The sequence below is a fragment of the Argopecten irradians genome, chromosome 15 (assembly GCF_041381155.1).
Source record: "Argopecten irradians isolate NY chromosome 15, Ai_NY, whole genome shotgun sequence".
Lineage (NCBI taxonomy): Eukaryota > Metazoa > Mollusca > Bivalvia > Pectinida > Pectinidae > Argopecten > Argopecten irradians.
The window spans coordinates 26444208-26464850 of record NC_091148.1 but is presented as its reverse complement, the minus strand read 5'-3'; the positions used below and the strand labels follow the sequence as shown (position 1 = coordinate 26464850).

The following is a 20643-nucleotide window of genomic DNA, read 5'->3' as shown; positions in this document are numbered from 1 at the left end:
ATGTCATGGTTCAAAATAATTAGTAACAACAAGGACACTGAAATGTTCACTGATAGCAAAACTTGTCATTGATTTGATTAAGATTTAATTCAAAAACTCCCCTAAAAATTAAAATTAAAGTTGCATTAAAATTTACTTTCTTTGGTCCATATAGTCAGTTTTTAACCTCAAACATAACCTTTCCATTTTAAAATATTTCTAAAAAGACAATATATAGAGAAGACAGCAATTTGGAACTTTTCTGAGAATGACTTATACAGTATATTAAACATAGTATTTAAACTTAACCACCTCCCCAGGGGGTAATGCGAGACCCAAGGGTCACAAAATGTACATATCTTGTAAAGCATGCACTTAAAGACCTTTCAAACTATAGAAAAATATCTAATTCTATCATTTCGTTATAGCTGATTTGACCCCTTTTGGCCCTGCCCCTCAGGCCCCAGGGGTCAGTCAGGAAAAAATGTTAATAGGGTTCAACAGTCTTCACCCTTATACTGATGATTCCAACCACATTTGATTTATTTCCTATAACAAATGACCAAATAATGCTTCCCTATATAAACTATAGTAAACTTGACCCCCTATCTCCCCAGGGTCATATATTAATTCACAATTTTTGTAAAGGACCTTAAGACCTTTCAATTTACGAACAGTATTTGATTCTACCATATCTGGAATTTTATAAGATTTTTGAAATTTAGTGTTGAGTGTCATCATTATAACAAGAGGCCCAAGAGGCCTTGACGGTCACCTGTGTGCTGCTACAGAAAAGCATTGCAAAGTTGGTTCAAATCTGTAAAAAATATTAACGAATTAGAATAAACTTTAAAGTTGAACCTTTTAGAATTTTTATTTTTTGTTTTTCATTTTGATAGTGTATTATGTTACCAAACCTTATGCTTAAAATTCCAATTTGCTTTGCCAATGTTAAACAACAAAACCAAACAATAAGTCAGTCAATGTCAGTGATTTCATAAATTTCACTTTTTAATCTATGAAGATTATTTGGTTCCATCTAATCTGTGAAATGCCTTAGAAGGTTTGTGCAAAATTTCATTGAAATTGCTTCAGTGGTTTTGGAGAAGAAGTCGAAAATGTAAATTGTTTACGAACACACGACGAACGACGGACAAAAGGCGATTAGAAAAGGTCATTTGAGACTTCATCTCAGGTGACCTAAAAATGGATCTAGCTGAATATTGACAAATTAAGGAAAAAAGTAATTGAACATCAATAACAACAAAATATTAAACTCATTAACTGCTTATATTAAACTAGGAAAGGAAAGAAACTACATCTTATAACAGTCAATACTTAAATTTATGTATAATCACAACTGTAATTAGCCTGTTGGTGACAGTAGTAGTTAATAAATAAATGAACTTAAAAACAGCTTACAAACAAAAAATTAATTAAAGACATTATTTATATATCTGAATTACAGTAAAATAATGATTAACAACAGGTAATTTTTAACACTTGATTGGTATATATTGTATAATATTATAATGGATAAATTACTTTTTTACAATACCCATGTAAGAAATTAATCTTATTAGGATTAAATCTGTGTGTGAAGATGCATGATGCATGCACATTACAGTTATATTGCATGAGCAAAATAATTTAATGTATAGTTTTTTAAATATTGATCATAACTTTGAGCTCCTAATAAATTATTTGATTTATAAGACTTAATTCATTATTTCCGAACTAATTATTAATTCAGGTCAAGCTTATCAGTTGAGTGTATTTCATTTTTTATTGGTTTTTTTTGTTTGTTTTAAGTATATTTTTCATTTTTAAAGATCCCTTTTAATATTAGTAATAAGACTAGAGTACATAATAAAACCATATTACGGATGCTGGTATAAGACTTACAATTTTTCAAATTAAATGATTTAATACTTAAAGATTTATAAGACATGATGATGATGTATATATATTTGAAAAAATATTAAATACAAGCAAAGATGAAAAACATCTGAAAATGAAACAAGTGAATTATTCTTGATTAAAGATATTTAAAGATGCTCCACCGCCGACAGAGCATAAATTATATTCATGATTTGAACAATAATTGGTGTTTAATTGTATATATATATGTCTAATTAACACAAAAAATAATACAAAATAATTTATTTTGCCTTTGGTGCATGAGCAATCAAACTTAATTCATATAGGATATAGTGCAACGGAATTTTTTCTGGATGAAATTAATTATTTTTTATATTTTCAACTTGAAGTAAAATTAGAAGCTCAAACTTTTCAATGGCGGTAATGGTGTAAATTTAAGTAACTTTTGTAACCGAAGAAAAATACTAAATCGTCTGCTCCTGTTTTTAATAGTGAAAAAAAACCATTTGTCAGCCGTGGAGCATCTTTAGTAAGTATTTTCAAATTAAAAGATATAATCACAAACTATTTTACTGACCTGTTTAAAGCATATCTGAAGTCAAAAAGGTCTTCACTTTTCGAATTCTGTGTCCTGTTGTTGATGAACACACAGTTTCTGCATACAAAGTTCCAATCATTGTCAGACCAGTTAGTGATAATATCCTTGGTCATAGGCACACACTTAAAATGAATCCAACTGTCACATATAGAACACTCTATAGCATTGTTTCTACATTCCTCATTACATAAGCAGCATGGATATTTGATATCCATCTTGGAGAGAGGTGCATGCGGCACACAAGCTGAATTTGTAATGTAACATGTAAAACTAGGAACAACTTTTTATAAGCCAACTTCCCAATTGTTATAAAAACAAAGCATCAGTATAATTAATGACAATATACAGGTAGCAACTGACCTTGGCACAATCATAATGATCAGGCATAGACATTGGTCAGTCTGGCACCAAGGTGGGCCGTTCAAATCACAAGTGTCATTCATAACTATAGTGACAGTTGTTTAATTTAAGTTTGATTTTTATTGTTTTCGATGTTAAACAAATCAACATATGTCCTTTTCTGTAGATGGATCAATAAAAAATATTCATTAAAAGTACTTCATTAACTTATTATTATATTGTCAATAAAAAAGCTGTTCTATAAAAACATATTTTATATAAGCTTCTGCTATATCCATATCCAGAAATGTTATTATTTAAATTAGTTCAAAATAAATATATTTATATAACATATTCATTTAAAAATATTTAAATATAAATATAGAAAATCACAAACATGTAGGTAATATATTTTACTATGAAACTAAAGTTTGAATGTTCTTAGCTTGATTGTTTAAGTAAAAAAAGAAAATTTTGATTGAATTCAAATCATATATGGCAGCAACTGGTCAAATGCATACGAGTATGGATGTTTGGAAAAATCGATGTACCGGTATAATTTCAAGATATCAAGATTTTATCTATTCACTCAGAGTCAGACACACAAAATAGTGTATGCACATTTTAAAATGATATATGTATATATAAATAACGTTAGCAACACACTGGTGTTTTTTCTTGTTTGTTTTTGTTTTTTTTCTTGTTTGTTTTTTGTAAACCTAAATGCATGTGTTTATAAAGAGAGATGATGGTTAGAGAAACCGGGTGGGGCAGCTTTATATATATATGTTCTCATTGTTTATGTTTTTGTGTACGTCCGTGACCGTCCTTAGCATGTAATTTTATTTGTTTTTCTTGTGTCTTGACAAAGGGGCAGATCGCCACAAAAAGTCGACAATCTTTTGTCCACACTGTTTGAATTAATTTTTTGCCCTATATATGTATATATAATATATGTATAAACTTGGGACATTTTTTAACCTTTGACTTTTGATATATTCAACTTACCAGTGTTACATTCATTGTACGACCATTCTTTATAGAAAATATTTGAAGAAAATAATTCAATAAATGTAAATATTTTCTTACAAAAATGTACTCAATCTCCAATGCATTATTTTTAAAGTTTTCTTTTGCAAATATTGATTTAAAACGTCTTATAATTATTATCATCAGGTATTAAGCTTATAAATAAAGTAATTATCATAATCCCTATGAATGATTCCCTTCTTTAAAAAGTTTCCCTCTATAATTTATAACCAACATCTTTATTTCAAAACTAATCATGCAATGTTCATAGAGTAGAAAAATGTGACTTATTATAACTTCATATATAATAAATATTGTGTATATTAATTGTATAGCATTATCATTACAACTAGATCCTTATTGCTTTGAATAATCTCAACTAATTACAAATTATTAGACTTGAAATTGTACATGCTTTGTTTCTTGTTTTCATGTAGAATGTCATTCTTTATGTAATCTTCAATTTTGGAGGAATTAAGATAATAATAATAGTAAGAAAAATTATCTCCAAAGCCTACAACAGTCACACAGACCTAATTGAAGCCAGTTGCTGTCCCCTGCTGGCACAGGTGTTACCTGTCCAGGTGAGTTATAGCCTTAGGGTGTAACAGGTAGTTACCACCTCAGTCACAGGAGGGTACAGCTTATCTCAATTAACACAGGCCAATTAATGTGTCAATCATAATTTATACTTGGGTGGATATGCAGTTTGATCATCAATAAAACAAAGAATTTTATATATGTTTCCAATGATATATGTTTCAACGATAAAAATATAAATCAACAGTAATGCAGAGAGAGAGCGTTATAGCTTAATTCTTCTACAGGTAATTTGTATCAGCATCTTTAAAGTTAATAAGAAATATGATAAAACTCCTTTTGTCCTAGCTTGCACAATTAACTGAAATATTGGAAATGCAGTTTATCACTATCAGAGATCTACATATATAGTACTTAACATACTATTAGTATCTTAATTCATGAGATTATGAATAATTTGAATGGTGTTGAAGATGAGATCCATTTCAAATTAACAGAAAACAATTTCAATTGTAAAAAACACATATAATATATTTACATTTTGCACTGCAGTCTCTCATTACCCCAATCAGAAACATATATATATATATATGTATATATGCCTGTCCCAATCTGCAGTGTAACGTTACTGCAAAGCATCATTTCTTTTATTCCTCAAAACTGAGATACAAAGATTAAATACAAGGAAAGTAAATAGACATATAGCGGTGATCTAAAACATCAAAGTCAGTTTTCAATGGGATACAATGGCATAGAAAGCGCGTTCCTAACACTTGGAGTTCATGTAATTGTTCCTCAGGAATACCCAGGTGTTCATAAATCTGAGGCGTCCTACCTAGTACATGTAATATATGTAACATCTGTTCCTCATTTAAGTTTGAGAGGTATGTAGAGAGTTCGTGATAAGTGATGGGGCCGCGGTGGCCGAGTGGTTAAGATGTCTCGACATATTACCACAAGCCCTCCACCTCTGGGATGCGGGTTCGAATCCCATGTGGGGCAGTTGCCAGGTACTGACCGCTGGTCGGTGGTTTTTCTCCGGGTACTCCGGCTTTCCTCCACCAACAAACCTGGCACGTCCTTACATGACCCTGGCTGTTAATAGGACGTAAAAATAAACAAACCAAACCAAACCAATCGTGATAAGTTTCCTGTAATACTAAAGTAGGTATCTCTGAATATTTGAGTGGCTGAACATTGCATTACTAGATGTACGTAGCACAGCATCCGGATAAGATTCGCCACACGATACACACACTCTTTTACACATCTGTATACAAACACCAGTATTTTCATAACATGTCTCACGAAATTCAAGTGTTCAGCTGTTCTGATTGTATTTAGCATAACATAATGCTTTTTGTATGTGTTGTGTACGTATTTAAACCTTACAAAGTCTTTATCCCTGCTTAATCGAAGTTGAAGCTCTGTGTTCTCTTAGGTTGAGACAATTTTTTTAACAATGGAGTTCCAATTTGTTTTGTTCTGGAAATATCTATAGTTTATGTACTTAAAAAGAAATTCTAACAGATTGTATTTATCAAATAATGTTATTTTGCTCAGACACTTAGCATTGAACGTCTTTCAGCTGGCATTCATAGCTACGGTAGTGCTTCATGTTGGATTTGCCTCTGTCCAGTTGTGGCATTCATCTTGGCTATAAAATGCCAATTGAAAGAAGTTCAATGCATGCTTATATATCTACATTTGGTAACAATTTTATGTTGAAATAACAAGGGATTTTGCATCTTTAAAGAATTAATCATCCGTTATCATAGTAAAGCACTTGACAGAAATCATTTGTGTATTTTCCCTGTTCCTCTACACATGTATACATATATGTGTAACGCAATTCGGCTGGAGAACTTTTTTTTTTTATGGTAATTTCCATTTTTCTTGTCCAAAATTTATCATATCGTTAAAAAAATTTTTCTATATTACTCAAAACACATTGGAGTATGCAAAGATAAATAGATGTTCCAAATGTTATAACTTTAACAGTTAATTTCAAAATATATACTGCAATAACTATTGAACTGTTATATAATTAAATTGAATAAAATCAATAGATGAGATCAGGGAAATTCAAAGAAAAAAGTTAAAATACATAGAATAAATAGGGAAAAACAACAGTGATCAATACTTATGTCCCATGACTGTAGTTCAAAATAAAACATATGTACTCCGATTTATTTATTCAAGAAGCTATATTGGTTTATAAGAAAGAAAAATGTATTCCGGATTTCAGACATTGAGATATAAATCCGGAATTGGTTCATATTTTACTCTCGCCTAAGAGGACATTGTTTTGGGTCCATTCTAGACAAGTATTGAACCCATAATTAGTGATAAAAAATTATCATTTTTATATATGTTATTAATATATATACCTTTGAGTACCCTAGTCGGTCCATTATATAAAATCATGATAAAACGATTTAATATAAACTCCATTTCGGTTGTGCTTTGCGGTCGAACATTTCTATTGTGAATGGGGAATGTGCTTACGGTTTAAAAATATTTCTAGGCAGAATAAATCAATAATATCTTACAGATGACTAGTGTACATACCTTAGAAAAGTATTATGGGTCCATTCTCTCGATAAAATATAAACTTCACGTCCATTTCGTCCATTCCGGTACTACCCCTCTGACGGCATGCCGGCCGTGAACCGCGATATTTGGAAAAAAATATTTAAAATATTTACCGGTATAATATACCTTTGATATCTCACCTGATTAACCAATATGCACCGAAGAACTAATATTAGGGTCCATTCTCTCATAAAAACACCACTTTACCCCCCATTCCTTCCCATTTCGGTAATTACGTGTCCATTCCGGTCCATTTCGGTATTTACCCCAATCGGACAATTTATACTATCGCAAGAACACGTATAACCAAACTTAAGTTTGAACGCTTTTAAACCTTGAAAAGTGTTGTTTTACTTTGTAAAAACTCTTTACTAACAGTCATTTTATCATTACCAGAATGATAAATCGAACCTATACACACGAAACCTACCTGCTGAAGCTGAAGTTTGTATGTCGCCAAATTCGACTGTAGATCGTCCGCCATCTTTGCTATTATGGAAATTCTAAAGTCGGACGCGGAAGCGTGAAAATACTCCGGATTAAAATTATAAATATAAAATCAATAAATTTTCTTTGGAATAATCTCAATGATTATTAGGGATTTCCATTCAGGATGGAATTCCCTATTGTTTTTGTTCTGTTTTTTCTTATTATTATTATTCTTATTATTTCCATGAAACCTTCTTAACACCTTTTCTCACGAAGGAACAAGGTACAGTACGACACTCAAATTTGGACACGTTATGTAAGTACATGTAGGGATTGGATTTCGTTTTTATGTTAACCATGCTTGTATGGAGCAATTCCTCTAGGAATATATTCTATGGGGCGCTAACATAAAGAATTTGTACACGGCCACATGTGTGAACTCGGCGCTAGCGCCCCATAGAATATATTCTTAGAGGAATTGCTCCATACAAGCATGGTTAACATAAAAACGAAATCCAATCCCTATATTAACACTCACACGACTTTTTATTTATATTTTATGCAATAAAATCGTCATTTGAAAGTGACGTAATTATTCAATAAAAGTCGGTCAAAAGTGGGAGGAGATTACTCAATTGAACAGCGAATGATGACGCTTCACGTAAGGTAGAATTATTCATTCGCGACGACAAAAAAGTTCAATATTTTAGTGTAAAATAAACATGACAAACAAAGTAAATTTCAGAGATAATTTTATTTAATCAGATCAGAGCTTAAAATATATATTCAATTTTGCTAAAAGTAAATATATAGCGTAATAACATAAAGAATTTGTACACGGCCACATGTGTGAACTCGGTGACCGTTATTGTGCAGCGAGGGGAAGCTGACGCACGCTTACACATTTGAGTTTGCCGAAGTTGTCAAAACACCGATTTTCAAGTAGCTCAATGTGTTTGAGATGTCGTCTGACTTGACGATATTACATCCTTGGGAGCCATGTGGTTATGTAATCTACGCTTAGATCCATATCGCCATCGATAGATGAAACAAATTCACTTGTGATCGATGGATAATGTATTTGTGGTGACGCGTAACTGTCAACACGTGGATTATTGGCGGTGCATGTTTTATAATACACATGATTAAATTCTCAAAGAACAAAGACAAGAGGATATGTTTATAACTGACCGATCGTAGGACGAACATAGGCACAGAGGTAATGTTTACATTTGACACCCATCATTTTTAACAAAAATGAAAGCACGTCCCCCCTGTCGGGATATTTTTCCGTTTCTTTCTACAATTGTTAATTTAAAAATTGCTTGAATCATATCTAAATATAAAACATGTATATATTGTTTTCATTTTTCCAAAATTCTATGAAAAACAACAATATACACGTAATGTTGCGTCAAAATGTAAACAAAGCCATGTGTTTCTTTTCTTAAAAAAAGTAGTCCTTTTACGTTGCACAGAACATTTTCATACGCAAGTTCAAATTTCAATGTTACCATGCAGATATTGGTAAACAAAATCGGCTAGTATAAGCGTATAGTGACCAAGCCTAGCAAGTGTAAATATAAGTGCTTGAAACGTACGTTCGAGTTTGTACGATAAGGTTCAAGGTCAAGGTCACAGAAGTAAAAAACAACTTTTTTGGAACGAAGTTTAAACGCTTATAACTTCATTACCGTACGCTGTACATCCTTCACGTTTTGTTATTCAGACAGATCTTGACATTGCGCGTGCTTTTCCCATGCCATGTTATCAGAGATTATGTCAAGGTCAAGAGTGCGCTACGGGGTCAAACAAAGGTCAAAAACGAAATTCACCACAGAAAAGTTTTGAAAGTTGGATATGAAAGGGCATGCCCTTAGAAATATGTAATGACAAGTTTTAAGGTCATGTGATCCAAAATGGCGGAGATATATGCCTTTGAAAAAAGGCTATTTTGGCGTTTTCCCGCCAAAATGTTAAAGGTTTCAGCGCCTTTAATACTTAACATACATGCTTGAATTTTTGTATAGACATAGCATAGACGCATGTCTACAGAACTTATGCTTTTTTATTGACCTTGACATTCATTCAAGGTCACATGGGTCAAAAAGCTTTAAATATTTAAACGACTTCTTCTTTATAAGTAAGAGATGTAGAGACCTGATATTGGGCATGTGGCATGCTGGGATGAAGGGCTTATAGGTTTATTCAAATGAATGACCTTGATCTACATTCAATGTCACAGGGGTCAAATAGGGTGAAATATATTTAAACGACATCTACTTAATAACCAAGAGGCCTAGAGACCATATATTAGGGCTGTTGCATGCTGGGATGAAAGGCTAATAAGTCTGTTCAAATAAATGGCCTTGATCTTCATTCAAGGTCACAGGGGTCAAATAAGCTGGATTATATTCAAACGACTTCTTCTTTATATCTAAGAGGCCTAGAGGCCATGTATTAGGGTTGTGGCATGCTGGGATGAAGGGCTACCAAGTTGGTTGAAAGGAATGACCTTGACCTTCATATAAGGTCACGGGGTCAAATAGGTTGAAACATATTTAAACGACTTCTTAATAACCAAGTTCTGGAGACCTGATATTTGGTCTATGGCATGCTGGGGTAAAGGGCAACAAAGTTTGTTTAAATGAATGACCTTGACCTTCATTCAAGTTTACAGGGGGGCAAAGAGGTTTTTTTAGTGCCCTTGTGTTTATCTGTCTGACCTAATGAAAGCCTAGCTGAAAGTATGTTTGTTTCATATGCAGTGTCTGTCCTGTCTGTCCGTAAGGATATGTGCATAGACAGATGATACAAATGGGCAGCGGATATATATATAACGTCAGTTATAGTAACCCCTGCAGTATCGAGGATGCGTGCATACATAAAGGTCGTCCACCATCGTATACGTAGCTTAAAAGCATTCTAATATAATACAAGCTACATATTGTGTGAAATATTAGAAGACTAAATATTGGACAATTTATTAGACTCTATATTTGCGAAAGTATATGGTGATTTAATTACGATACGACACGATTTCGTAATATTTAACGCAAAAATCCAAAATGCGCTGTGTGCGATAAACTGTATCGCAGATCGCACAGTTGGGCGCACGCTGTTTTAAGTAGGTAATGCGATCATAATATCACCGTAATCAACGTTATTTAGCAAAAATTACAGTTTTTGTCACTCCCATTTCACACATCTGCGTGACACACAGGGTTCGGATACTGCAACATGTATTGCGGGGAGGCAGCAACATCCTAAAGTTCGATTTAAAACAAAATACTTTTCTCTAGCTTTTTCCTTTTTTATCTATTCTGCATCGAAGCTCTTTCTAATCTTAAACATGCATAGTTAAAATTGTGTAAGCCAATGTATTAATGTGATAAGATTACATGTGGTCAGAGGGAGATAATAAAGTAATCTTAACTCTAATTGTACGAGTTATGCATCTTTGTCTAAGATTTGTCATAATTATTCAATCAGATGTGTTTTTGTGTTTCCCAATCCAACTTTACTTACAAATGTATATAACACAACTGTAACCTACTATACATTTCGGGCGGGTACGAAATGGTCCCTTTGTGTCCAAGTGGAGCACTGACTCCGAAAATCACTTGGGCACAATTTTCTATACATTTTTGTAGGTTTCCAATTATTTGATGCGTATGCGTGCATTTATATATTACTTTTGTCTTAAACAACCCTTCGTAATAACTATCATTACATAACGACCCTATCTACCGTACCACTCACAAGACGTCGAATCCAAAATATGTAGACTTGCCGTATGAATTCCCTCCGAAAGACCTTTATTGTATGTGTAAAAAATACTACTGTCTCGCTGTGAATTGGATATTATATATGGTTTAGTTTTATTGCCTTGTACGTTGGTGATATATAACAAGTACTATAAAATGCATCTAAATGTTTTAATAATGATTTGCATGATCATTACTTTGCTCCATTAGCAGTAAGAGGCACCAATTGTAGCTCTAAAGACGACACCATTTTCTGTCTAAAAGTCTGTTGAGCTACAATATTACAGCTAGTTTTACTGTGCGGTCTTTTTATTTCCAACATATACATTTGTATCAGTATCAGAACTTTCTTTTAGCTTGAAATATAAGATATGACAATATGACAATATCAATACACATTTCCAAGACTTTTCAATTAAAATCCTATTAAAATACAGAACATGTTTTTCTCACTAGACTCCCGCATATTGACTTATATATTTGATTGCGAGATTTTGTACCGTTGCACAAACAGATTAGCAGAGGGAAGAAAGGATACGTTGATTTCAATATGCAGCTGAATGAGATGCATAATCACCATTTTATTCGTCCGATCGTTCTTTATTTCGTTCATTCATTGCTCTTTTTTTTGTTCCTTCGCTCGTTATTCATTCGCTCGACTTAAAAAATGGAAGGGAAAGGGTATTCAAGCAATCGTTAGTTCGATAACATTACTTTAATCTTAACTGGGTGGAAATCCCGTGTTTTGATCGCGATAAATCTAGTGTGTCTTTGTGTTTGACTCCACTACATTTGTTGTCATTTCTTTAGTAAACGCGTGATTTCAGCGAAAGATGATAACATGCTCGACTTTTAATGCAAATCTTCCTTTTAATTCATATACGTGTGTCTATATTTATTGTTATTGGTAATATCACTTCTGTATGTACATGTAGATAATAGAAGCTAAATTGATGTGTTTCAACTAAGTGACAAAATGCCGCAAGCAATCTAAAGTACACTTAGGTGAATGCAATATTATAATGCATAGTCCAAACAGATTCTGACAGTGAAGGACCTTACTTCATTCAGGGTAACGAGAAATATCTCTTAGCTTGTAGGAAAATGTTAATTCGCATCAGAACATTCGCAAGTACCGTCTTTGGTTTGGCATTTGGGATGTTCATTTCATTACCATGCATCAAAAATTATACGAGATCTTATTACACGGAACATTTTAATCATCCTGTTAATATGGGTGTTGGGCGCAAACAGGATTTCACTCGACAGCACATGGAAAACGGTAACAGTCACATGAACAATGATTTTGGTAATCAAGGATCAGATTTGTCAACTTACATCGCTAAAGAAGAAAACGCCTTCCTTCTAATCGGCGTTATGACAGCGAAGAAATATTTGGACACTCGAGCAGTGGCTGCTTTCCAAACGTGGGCCCAGACTTGTGTTGGTACATGTAAGGTGATATTTTTTTCCAGTGAAGATTCAACAACAAGCCACACAATCCCATTAGTAAGCCTATATGGAGTTGATGATGTATATCCCCCACAAAAAAAATCATTTTTAATGTTACAATATATGCATGACAATTATATCGACAATTTCGAATGGTTCATGCGTGCTGATGATGACGCGTTTATCAAGACGGACAGACTTGCAAAATTTCTTAGATCTATTGACAGCTCAAAGCCACAGTATATAGGACAGGCCGGCATAGGCAGAAAAGATGAAGTTGTAAAATTACATTTAGGTGAACACGATAACTATTGCATGGGAGGACCAGGTGTACTGTTTAGTCATGAAACCCTACGTCAAATGGCGCCCCACATCAACAGTTGTCTCCATAACGTCATGACCACCCATGAAGATGTAGAGCTAGGGAGATGCGTCAGAAAATACGTTGGAATTCCATGCACACGAGAAGTTAAGGTAAATTATATTATCGCTAAAAAGTTGCTTTAGAATTAACAAATACTCTCTATTATTAAAATTATTATTTTTTGTGTAAATCCGTGTGGTCTTCATGAAGACACGGATAGAAAAAGGATAATCTTCTTTAAGACAATACTTTACTACATGTAATCCCGACCATCATTGCTTCAAGTGTATGAAACATTATAAAGAGCAATCTTACCAGCGATATATTGTTTTACTCGTCGTTTTTACTGCTGAAATTAAACATGTTTGCAGCAACTAAGTGTATTAAGTAGAAACAAGTTATCTATGTATTCATTCTGCATTTATTCTTATTCTTCGAAGATGATTTTGACGTTTGAACGTCCTGATCATCTGTGGCCATCCCTATCAATAGAGTTTTCTGGTTAAATAATCGTGTTGAGGCAAACACACACCATATGCATATGGGGCATACTTTTCCATTCACAGGCTTTTGGCTCTACAGATATACGTACACCTCTATATTACATTTCTATTACTGTGGCAAGGTATAAAACTCGGTCGGCCATATTCCACTACCCAATTTTAGAAAAATGTATGATTATTTACAAACTGGAAGACAATCCTCGATACTCCATGGATTCCGACCACACCTGGACTATCTCATAGTAAAACTGGAGGCAACAGAACAGGTAATTTAGTTAGTTGATCAAAAGAGCCGTATAAAGGTACACTGTGGCAAATTGGATGGCATTGAAGTTGCTCTCTCTGTAGTCTGCAAAAAAAATGTGTAGGCCTGTGATTGGTTTCCCTGAGCTGCCTCCAGTATTGCCACGAGATATTCCGAGGCTGTAGAGCTCGACAGTGAAAAGAACCCTCGGGGTATCGAGGATGATATACGATATGACAATGGGTATACACTCTATCGACAGACAGACACGGTAATGTCCCCCGGTGAAAATCTCCAAAATGCCAGGGCTTTAATGGGTATCTCTAAAACCACTGCATGTCAACATTTCAGCTTCATCAGAATGAAAGTTATGGGACAACAAATTGACTGGTATGTTACTAATTGGAGGTTGAAAACATTGCATCTGAAGCCGCCATGTCAGTATGAGTATAGTACATTGTTTTCTTGGCGTTGATTGGTCGATTAATTTGAGAGAGTCAATCAGTGCCAGGAAAACAAAATAAGTACACAAGTACTGACATGGTGGATTCAGACAAATTTTCTAAACAAGGTTTATAAGGCAAGACAACCTTAACAAGCTGGTCTAAGGAATCACAAGTATATCCACAAATTACACGTGCTTATTATTATCTTTCAATTTGTTAATTCTTAATGTCGTGACTTTTCATAGTCAAATATATTAATTCTGAACAATCTTATTGCCGTTTAGCATCTCTTTGTCAATATATATAGAAAATTAGAAATTTTGTAATATGGTCAAGACAGAGTGTTACAAAGAATATATATATACATATACCTGTAGACTAAATATAAACTGTATTTGAATCATGGCAATAGAAGAAATCACAAAATGACGATTGGGTCGGTCATTTTGTCCTGGCAATGTACTCTTATCGTAGTGACTCAGATAAAAGTTTACATATAGAGATTGAACAGTGTTTTGATTGCGTTAAAGGTGGTATGAACGCAATGGGATACAGACATATTCAATGTAGCGCGTTAGCGCTACATGTAGAATATGTCTGTATCCCATTGCGTTCATACCACCTTTAACGCAATCAAAACACTGTTCAATCTATATATTTACATAAACAAATCTACTTTTGCGTAAAATTTAAAACGGTGATGGTTGCTAAGTTGGGTAACTACGGTAGTCAGGATGACCGAAGATATAGTTCCGATTGTTGAAAGTTATAGCTGCAGTTTGGTTTGAAATACAACAATGACACTTTTCAATTATTTTCAACATATATTTTTTCAAATTTGATAATATATCAATAATGTCCATTTCGAATAAAAATTGAGATAGCCAAGGCGGAACGACTACCGGTATGTATCGTTGTCGTGGTAGTGATGCGGTCCGAAGTGGAGCGAGCCGCCATATTTGATTTTCAACCGAGGAAAGTGACTGTGATATAGCCTATTGATGGTATGACCGTTGAGCTGCTGAATGTTTGTCATGTATGTATCGGTCTAGGAACGCGATTTAGACTTAATTCTTCATAGTCATGATTTTTATTTTATTGTACCGAGGATAGACAAGTGTTTGTGTGTGTAGGCCTATTTTGAATGCCAAAACGGGGCCATTTAAGCTGTTGATACTGTTTCGGATAGGCTACCTGTAATGGGTTTTTTTCTGGAAACCTGTATATGATCTGTTAAGCTATTGTTCGCTTAGACGATTCCAGAATTGTTCACCGACAATCAGATGTTCTGTATATTTAGGTGAGATGAGTGACCGTACACACACGTACATCTGACGTAACTATGGGATTCCCCGAACATTCCTGAGGAAAGCCCCCCGGTTGTAGTCCCGACCAGCGATTCATTTTGTAGTTTATTACCGTTACAATGCTTGAACACATGTTTTGTTTTGATGTCAAATACATATTTAATTGGATCTAATAAAAACCCTTTATTGTTATTTTAAAATCCGTCAACTTATGACGCAAAATCTTATCGAAGCGTGAACTAGAAGTAGTCCGAACCTGCACTGCGTTTGTATTCATACGTCATTGCGTTTACGCTAATTTGAACGCAACTCCCCTCCCATTGACTATATAGGGGCATATGTAAATATATACCCTTATTTATCCAATCACTAATTTCCAATCATATATCACAGTGACTTTATATTACAGTATACTTCCTCGATATGGTAAAAATACCCAGAGACGGAGGACTAGTTTTACAATGTCGGGATGTCTGGACGATTGAGTTATATACCACTTAGCTGCAATAGACTTTTGTAGCTCAAAAGACTTTTTGACAAAAAATGATGTCGTCTTTAGATCTACAATTGGTGCCTATTACTGCTAATGGAGCAAAGTAATGATTATGCAAACCATTATAAAAGGTTTGTTTGCAATTTTATCGTACTTGTTTGATATCGCTTACCTACTAGGCAATAAAACTGAACCACATAAAATATCAAATTCTCATCGAGGCATTATTTTTTTTTCACATAATACATATGAAGGTCTTTCTGAAGGGAATGATATGTAAATGCATGTATACGCATAAAACAATCGGAAACCTACAAAAAAGTATAGAAAACTATGCCCGATTGATTTTCGGAGGCAGTGCTCCACTACGACACATAGGGACCAATTCGTACCCTGCCGAAAGGTATAGTAGGCCAGGAACGTATATTCGTTCTATATACCACTCTGTACTAACAGTTCATTCTCATCAGAATTTTTAGCAGCAGCTTTAATAAGTTTTGGATTTAATTCCCAAGGTCTCAGCTGTGCCATCAATACAATGAAGATGGTTTTCCACTGAAGTTCTAATGGTGGTAATTGATGTTAAATGTTATTTCCAATACGAACGTTTGTTTATAATTATTAGATACATCAATTGGTTGTTTTCAATATGAATGTTTTTTTGCTTTTTTTTTGTAGAAGGATCAGTTGTTTTATCATAATTACAAAGAACCAAATGGATCTTTTGATACAACTTTAAAGGACACAGCTGTAGACGTTGCATTGACTCTTCACCCTGTAAAGGATCCTAAACAACAGTACCGAATCGCAAACTATCTTCATTTCCTTCATATAGAGGATCTCCGCCAAAAGGAGATCAATCTGCAAAGGGAGATAACTTATGTCGACCAGAAATTACGTAACGGTGAAAGTATGATTAACAAACAACGAACGATACCTTCGTTTGTTCATTTTTCACCAAAATTTGCTGATGAAATTCTTTCTTGGGAATTTCTCTCCAAGAGGCTTATTTCTCACAGAGAATCTAATCCTGAGCGTGTTTTAAAATCTCAAATTAGATCAAAATTAGAGGATATTATTATACAGACGATGCCAATAACGCATCAAACAGCATGCCGGAAAAGCCCGATAAACGACTGTCTATTTTACGGTTACCATCGACTAAGTCCGTCATACGGAGCGGATTATATACTTAATTTATTGCCGTTTCGTAGACATATATATATACAACAAAGATTCAGCAGTCTAGAACTGATTGAGGATCCATTCACAGCACACAAACGTTCATATGAATCAGAACTGGAATCACCATTTCTCTACAAAAACTTATGTGCCGGCAGTCTGTCTTCAAGAGATAAAATAACAGAAACAATACATTTTTTATTGCCTTTATCAGGTCGTCTACATATATTCATGAGATTTTTGGACAATTATGAAAAAGCCTGCCTCTTCACAAAAGAGAGCTGCCGGTTACATATTGTTCTATCTAATCAAGAAACAGAGAATAGTGATATTAGTGACCATATTAAACTAATCAGAAAGTACCAAAACAAATACGGAGGATCCTATGTGGATCTTACCTTAGCAGATGGTCCTTTCGCTCGCGCCAAAGCGTTGGATATTGGAGCAGCCCAATGTGAGAATGATTCTTTACTATTCATTATAGATGTGGATATTCAGTTAAGTCATGCGATGTTGTTGAGAATTCGTCTAAATACAAAGAGAGGAGTCCAAGTGTACTACCCTATACTGTTTAGTCAATTCGACCCCGCCCTGATATGGAATGACACGCACCTACAACGTGAAGAAAATTCGAGAGACTTCCCTTCGGATGAAGGGTACTGGCGTAGCTTTGGCTATGGTATGGTAGGTGTGTATAAAAGTGATCTGGCTGCTGTTGGAGGGTTCAACACTTCTATCCGGGGATGGGGAACGGAGGATAATGATCTCTACTGTAAGTTCTGTGACAGTAATTTAACAGTTTTTCGGACGATAGACCCAGATTTAGTTCATATATTCCATCCCTTTATGTGTGACACGGAACTAACCAAAACCCAGTTTGAGATGTGCCTTGGGTCTCAAGCACAGACATTTGGTTCCGTGAACAAACTAGCAAATATCGTTTACAAGCAACCAGACATTTTTGATAGAAAACTACCAGAAAAAGGGCGTGAATCTGTTATCTTAGAAACCACATCATTGCCTCCTACTCCATAACAATTAAATATTCAGTGTATAGGGAATGACTTTCGATGACATCATGATCTGAAAGGCTAACAGTCCCCAGCGAAGTCGGTACACATCAACATTTTAACGGTTCTCTTGAAAAATTAGATATTAATTTGCAATTTGATAACACAATTTTGACTAACGGTGGTTTACACAAACACTTGGGTATAACTTGAATATAATGAAAATATGAAATGGGAAACGCATATTACTAATATCGCTAACTCCGCCTCACGGCATTTGTCGGTTTTGCGTAAGTTGAAATTTACATTAAAAGGGGAAACGCTGTCTAAATTATATACCGTGTTTATTAGACCTTTATTGGAATACGCGAGTGAGGTGTGGGATGGATGCACCAATTTAGATTCAGAAAAACTAGAAAAAATAAAATTAGAAGCTGCCAGAATAGTTACAGGTTTAACCTCTTTCGCAAGTAGAAATTCATTATATATGGAAACTGGTTGGGACACATTGTCGGAAAGACGGAAGCAGAAAAAGTTATTATTATTTTATAAAATTCATCATAATATAGCTCCGTCTTATTTACATGATATTTTACCTGATAGCGTTAATGAAAGTACCGTTTATAACTTAAGAAATAATCATGATTATGTATCCCCTAGGTGTCGCCTAGTGCTATTTGAAAAATCGTTTCTTCCCAGTACGGTGAAGCTTTGGAATTCATTAGATTTGATAGTAAGATCTTCAGAAACTGTTACAAAACTTAAAACCCTAATCAAACGGAAAAAGACTGTAGCAACGGTCAGTTGGAAACAGAAAACTTGATACATGTATTATGCATACAAGGTATGGTTGCAGTGCGTTACATGCTGACTTATTCAAAGATAATTTAGTTTTATCACCATCTTGTCGTTGTTTATTTCCTATAGAATTATTATTTTTTCCAATGTGACCAATTCAATGACCACCGTGTCATACTTATGAGAAAATTGTCTTTGTATAATACGAATATTCTGATACACTTAGTCCGAAAGATAATGAAAGCATACGCCTGACAATTCAAGAATATATAGGAAATACCAATCGCTTTGTTTGATCGAACAACATTCACTGATTGCTAAATGATGATCGCTGGCATTTCATTGTCAAAACTTGTTTCATGATATTTTTTCTAAAAGAACATTAATGCCAAAATGTATTTGTAAGATATTAATTGTAAAATCATTTATATATCATTTTAGATTGTTTACAAAATTCATGTTCAATTGTATGGAATTAGTCATGTCTTCAATGTCAAATGTTGAAACAATTTTACATGTAGCTATAAAATGTGGGTGCTGGTATGGCTAAACAAATCAAATATGACCACCAATAATTATTAATGTTTGTTTGTTTCTTTTTTCTTTCTTTCTTTTACATATAATTTGATATACAATCATTAATGCTGCTATTGTATGTTTGATTATGTAACATCATATACATTTGTATGGGAGAGGGCAATTCTAAGTTGTATAACTTGTGCCTAATTCCTTTTGACTTTGTTCAAATAAAATATGTTTAAACTAAAACAAAACATTGTCCTTGCCACTAACACGTAACATGTAGTATATTGACTAACACGGTATCTGTAAGCGGCTATTTATCTTACTAAGTCTGTATTCCCCAACATGAGTTTCTAACCCCTCGGACATCCGTCCGGGGGATGTTTACTTGTGGCCTACATCCTTGAGTCTCCCTCTCAACTTCTTAGATTTCCAGTATATTTATCAACCTACCACCTACTGCTCAACGCCCCTTTGTGCATATATCAAAAAAGCACGTGCGTCCCAAAATATCTAATCCCCATCTAACTTAAACCTTACGCTTTGCAGCTTTATCATGTTGGCTGTATCGCTGACCGCTTTGGTAAACTGCAAGTCAGGTTCCGCGGCCTGCTCATCTTGGATATCATCTCCCAAAATGACAGACTACGTGATACCGCGCAAGGCAACACTGCTGCTTCTGACTATCACATATATCTATACCTATCAATCTATTGTTTGTTTTACTTTCCCATGTGTACTAAACACAGCGTCGAAAGTTAAGCACCAGTAAATTAAATTTGCTATATTTTATCAACTTCGCTTAAAGGCCATCGTATGAAGGTTTACCTGATTGGTGTATGATTTGTGAGTGTACCCAGTGCACTTTTGTTTCTGTCTACGCGTGAGCGACACCGTGCGCGTGCGTCAAATACAGGTGGGGTCACATTCACGAAAGTCGTGTTTGACTCTAAGGTATAGCCGGACACGGAAAGCCATTTTACATGATACTAGTGTCGTGTTTCGAACTTTTGTCATAAGCATGGCAAGACGTAGGCTTACGGAAGCGGAAAGATGGCAGATTATCGGTATGAAAACTGCAGGAATGTCATCTAGGGCGATTGGCGTGGCAATGAATGTTTCTCATTCTGTTGTGATCCGTCTGGTAGCGAAATTTCGCCAAACA

General features: G+C 34.4%; 2 protein-coding genes across 2 annotated transcripts in view; one reads left to right on the top strand and one right to left on the bottom strand.

Annotated features, from left to right (window-relative positions):
- LOC138309365 (survival of motor neuron-related-splicing factor 30-like) overlaps window positions 1-7488 on the bottom strand; it is a 39435-nt gene extending 31947 nt beyond the window's left edge. The window contains exon 1 of the mRNA XM_069250544.1: window positions 7392-7488. Within this exon, the coding sequence (XP_069106645.1) occupies window positions 7392-7445 (54 nt within the window). The 5' untranslated portion in view covers window positions 7446-7488. The remainder of the gene's footprint in view (window positions 1-7391) is intronic.
- A 4902-nt stretch (window positions 7489-12390) lies between these two features.
- Window positions 12391-19886, top strand: LOC138308728 (chondroitin sulfate synthase 1-like). Its single transcript, XM_069249754.1, has 2 exons — window positions 12391-13083; window positions 16645-19886. The coding sequence occupies exons 1-2, from the start codon at window positions 12391-12393 to the stop codon at window positions 18181-18183; spliced, it is 2232 nt and encodes a 743-aa protein (XP_069105855.1). The 3' UTR covers window positions 18184-19886.
- Window positions 19887-20643: the final 757 nt, after the last annotated feature.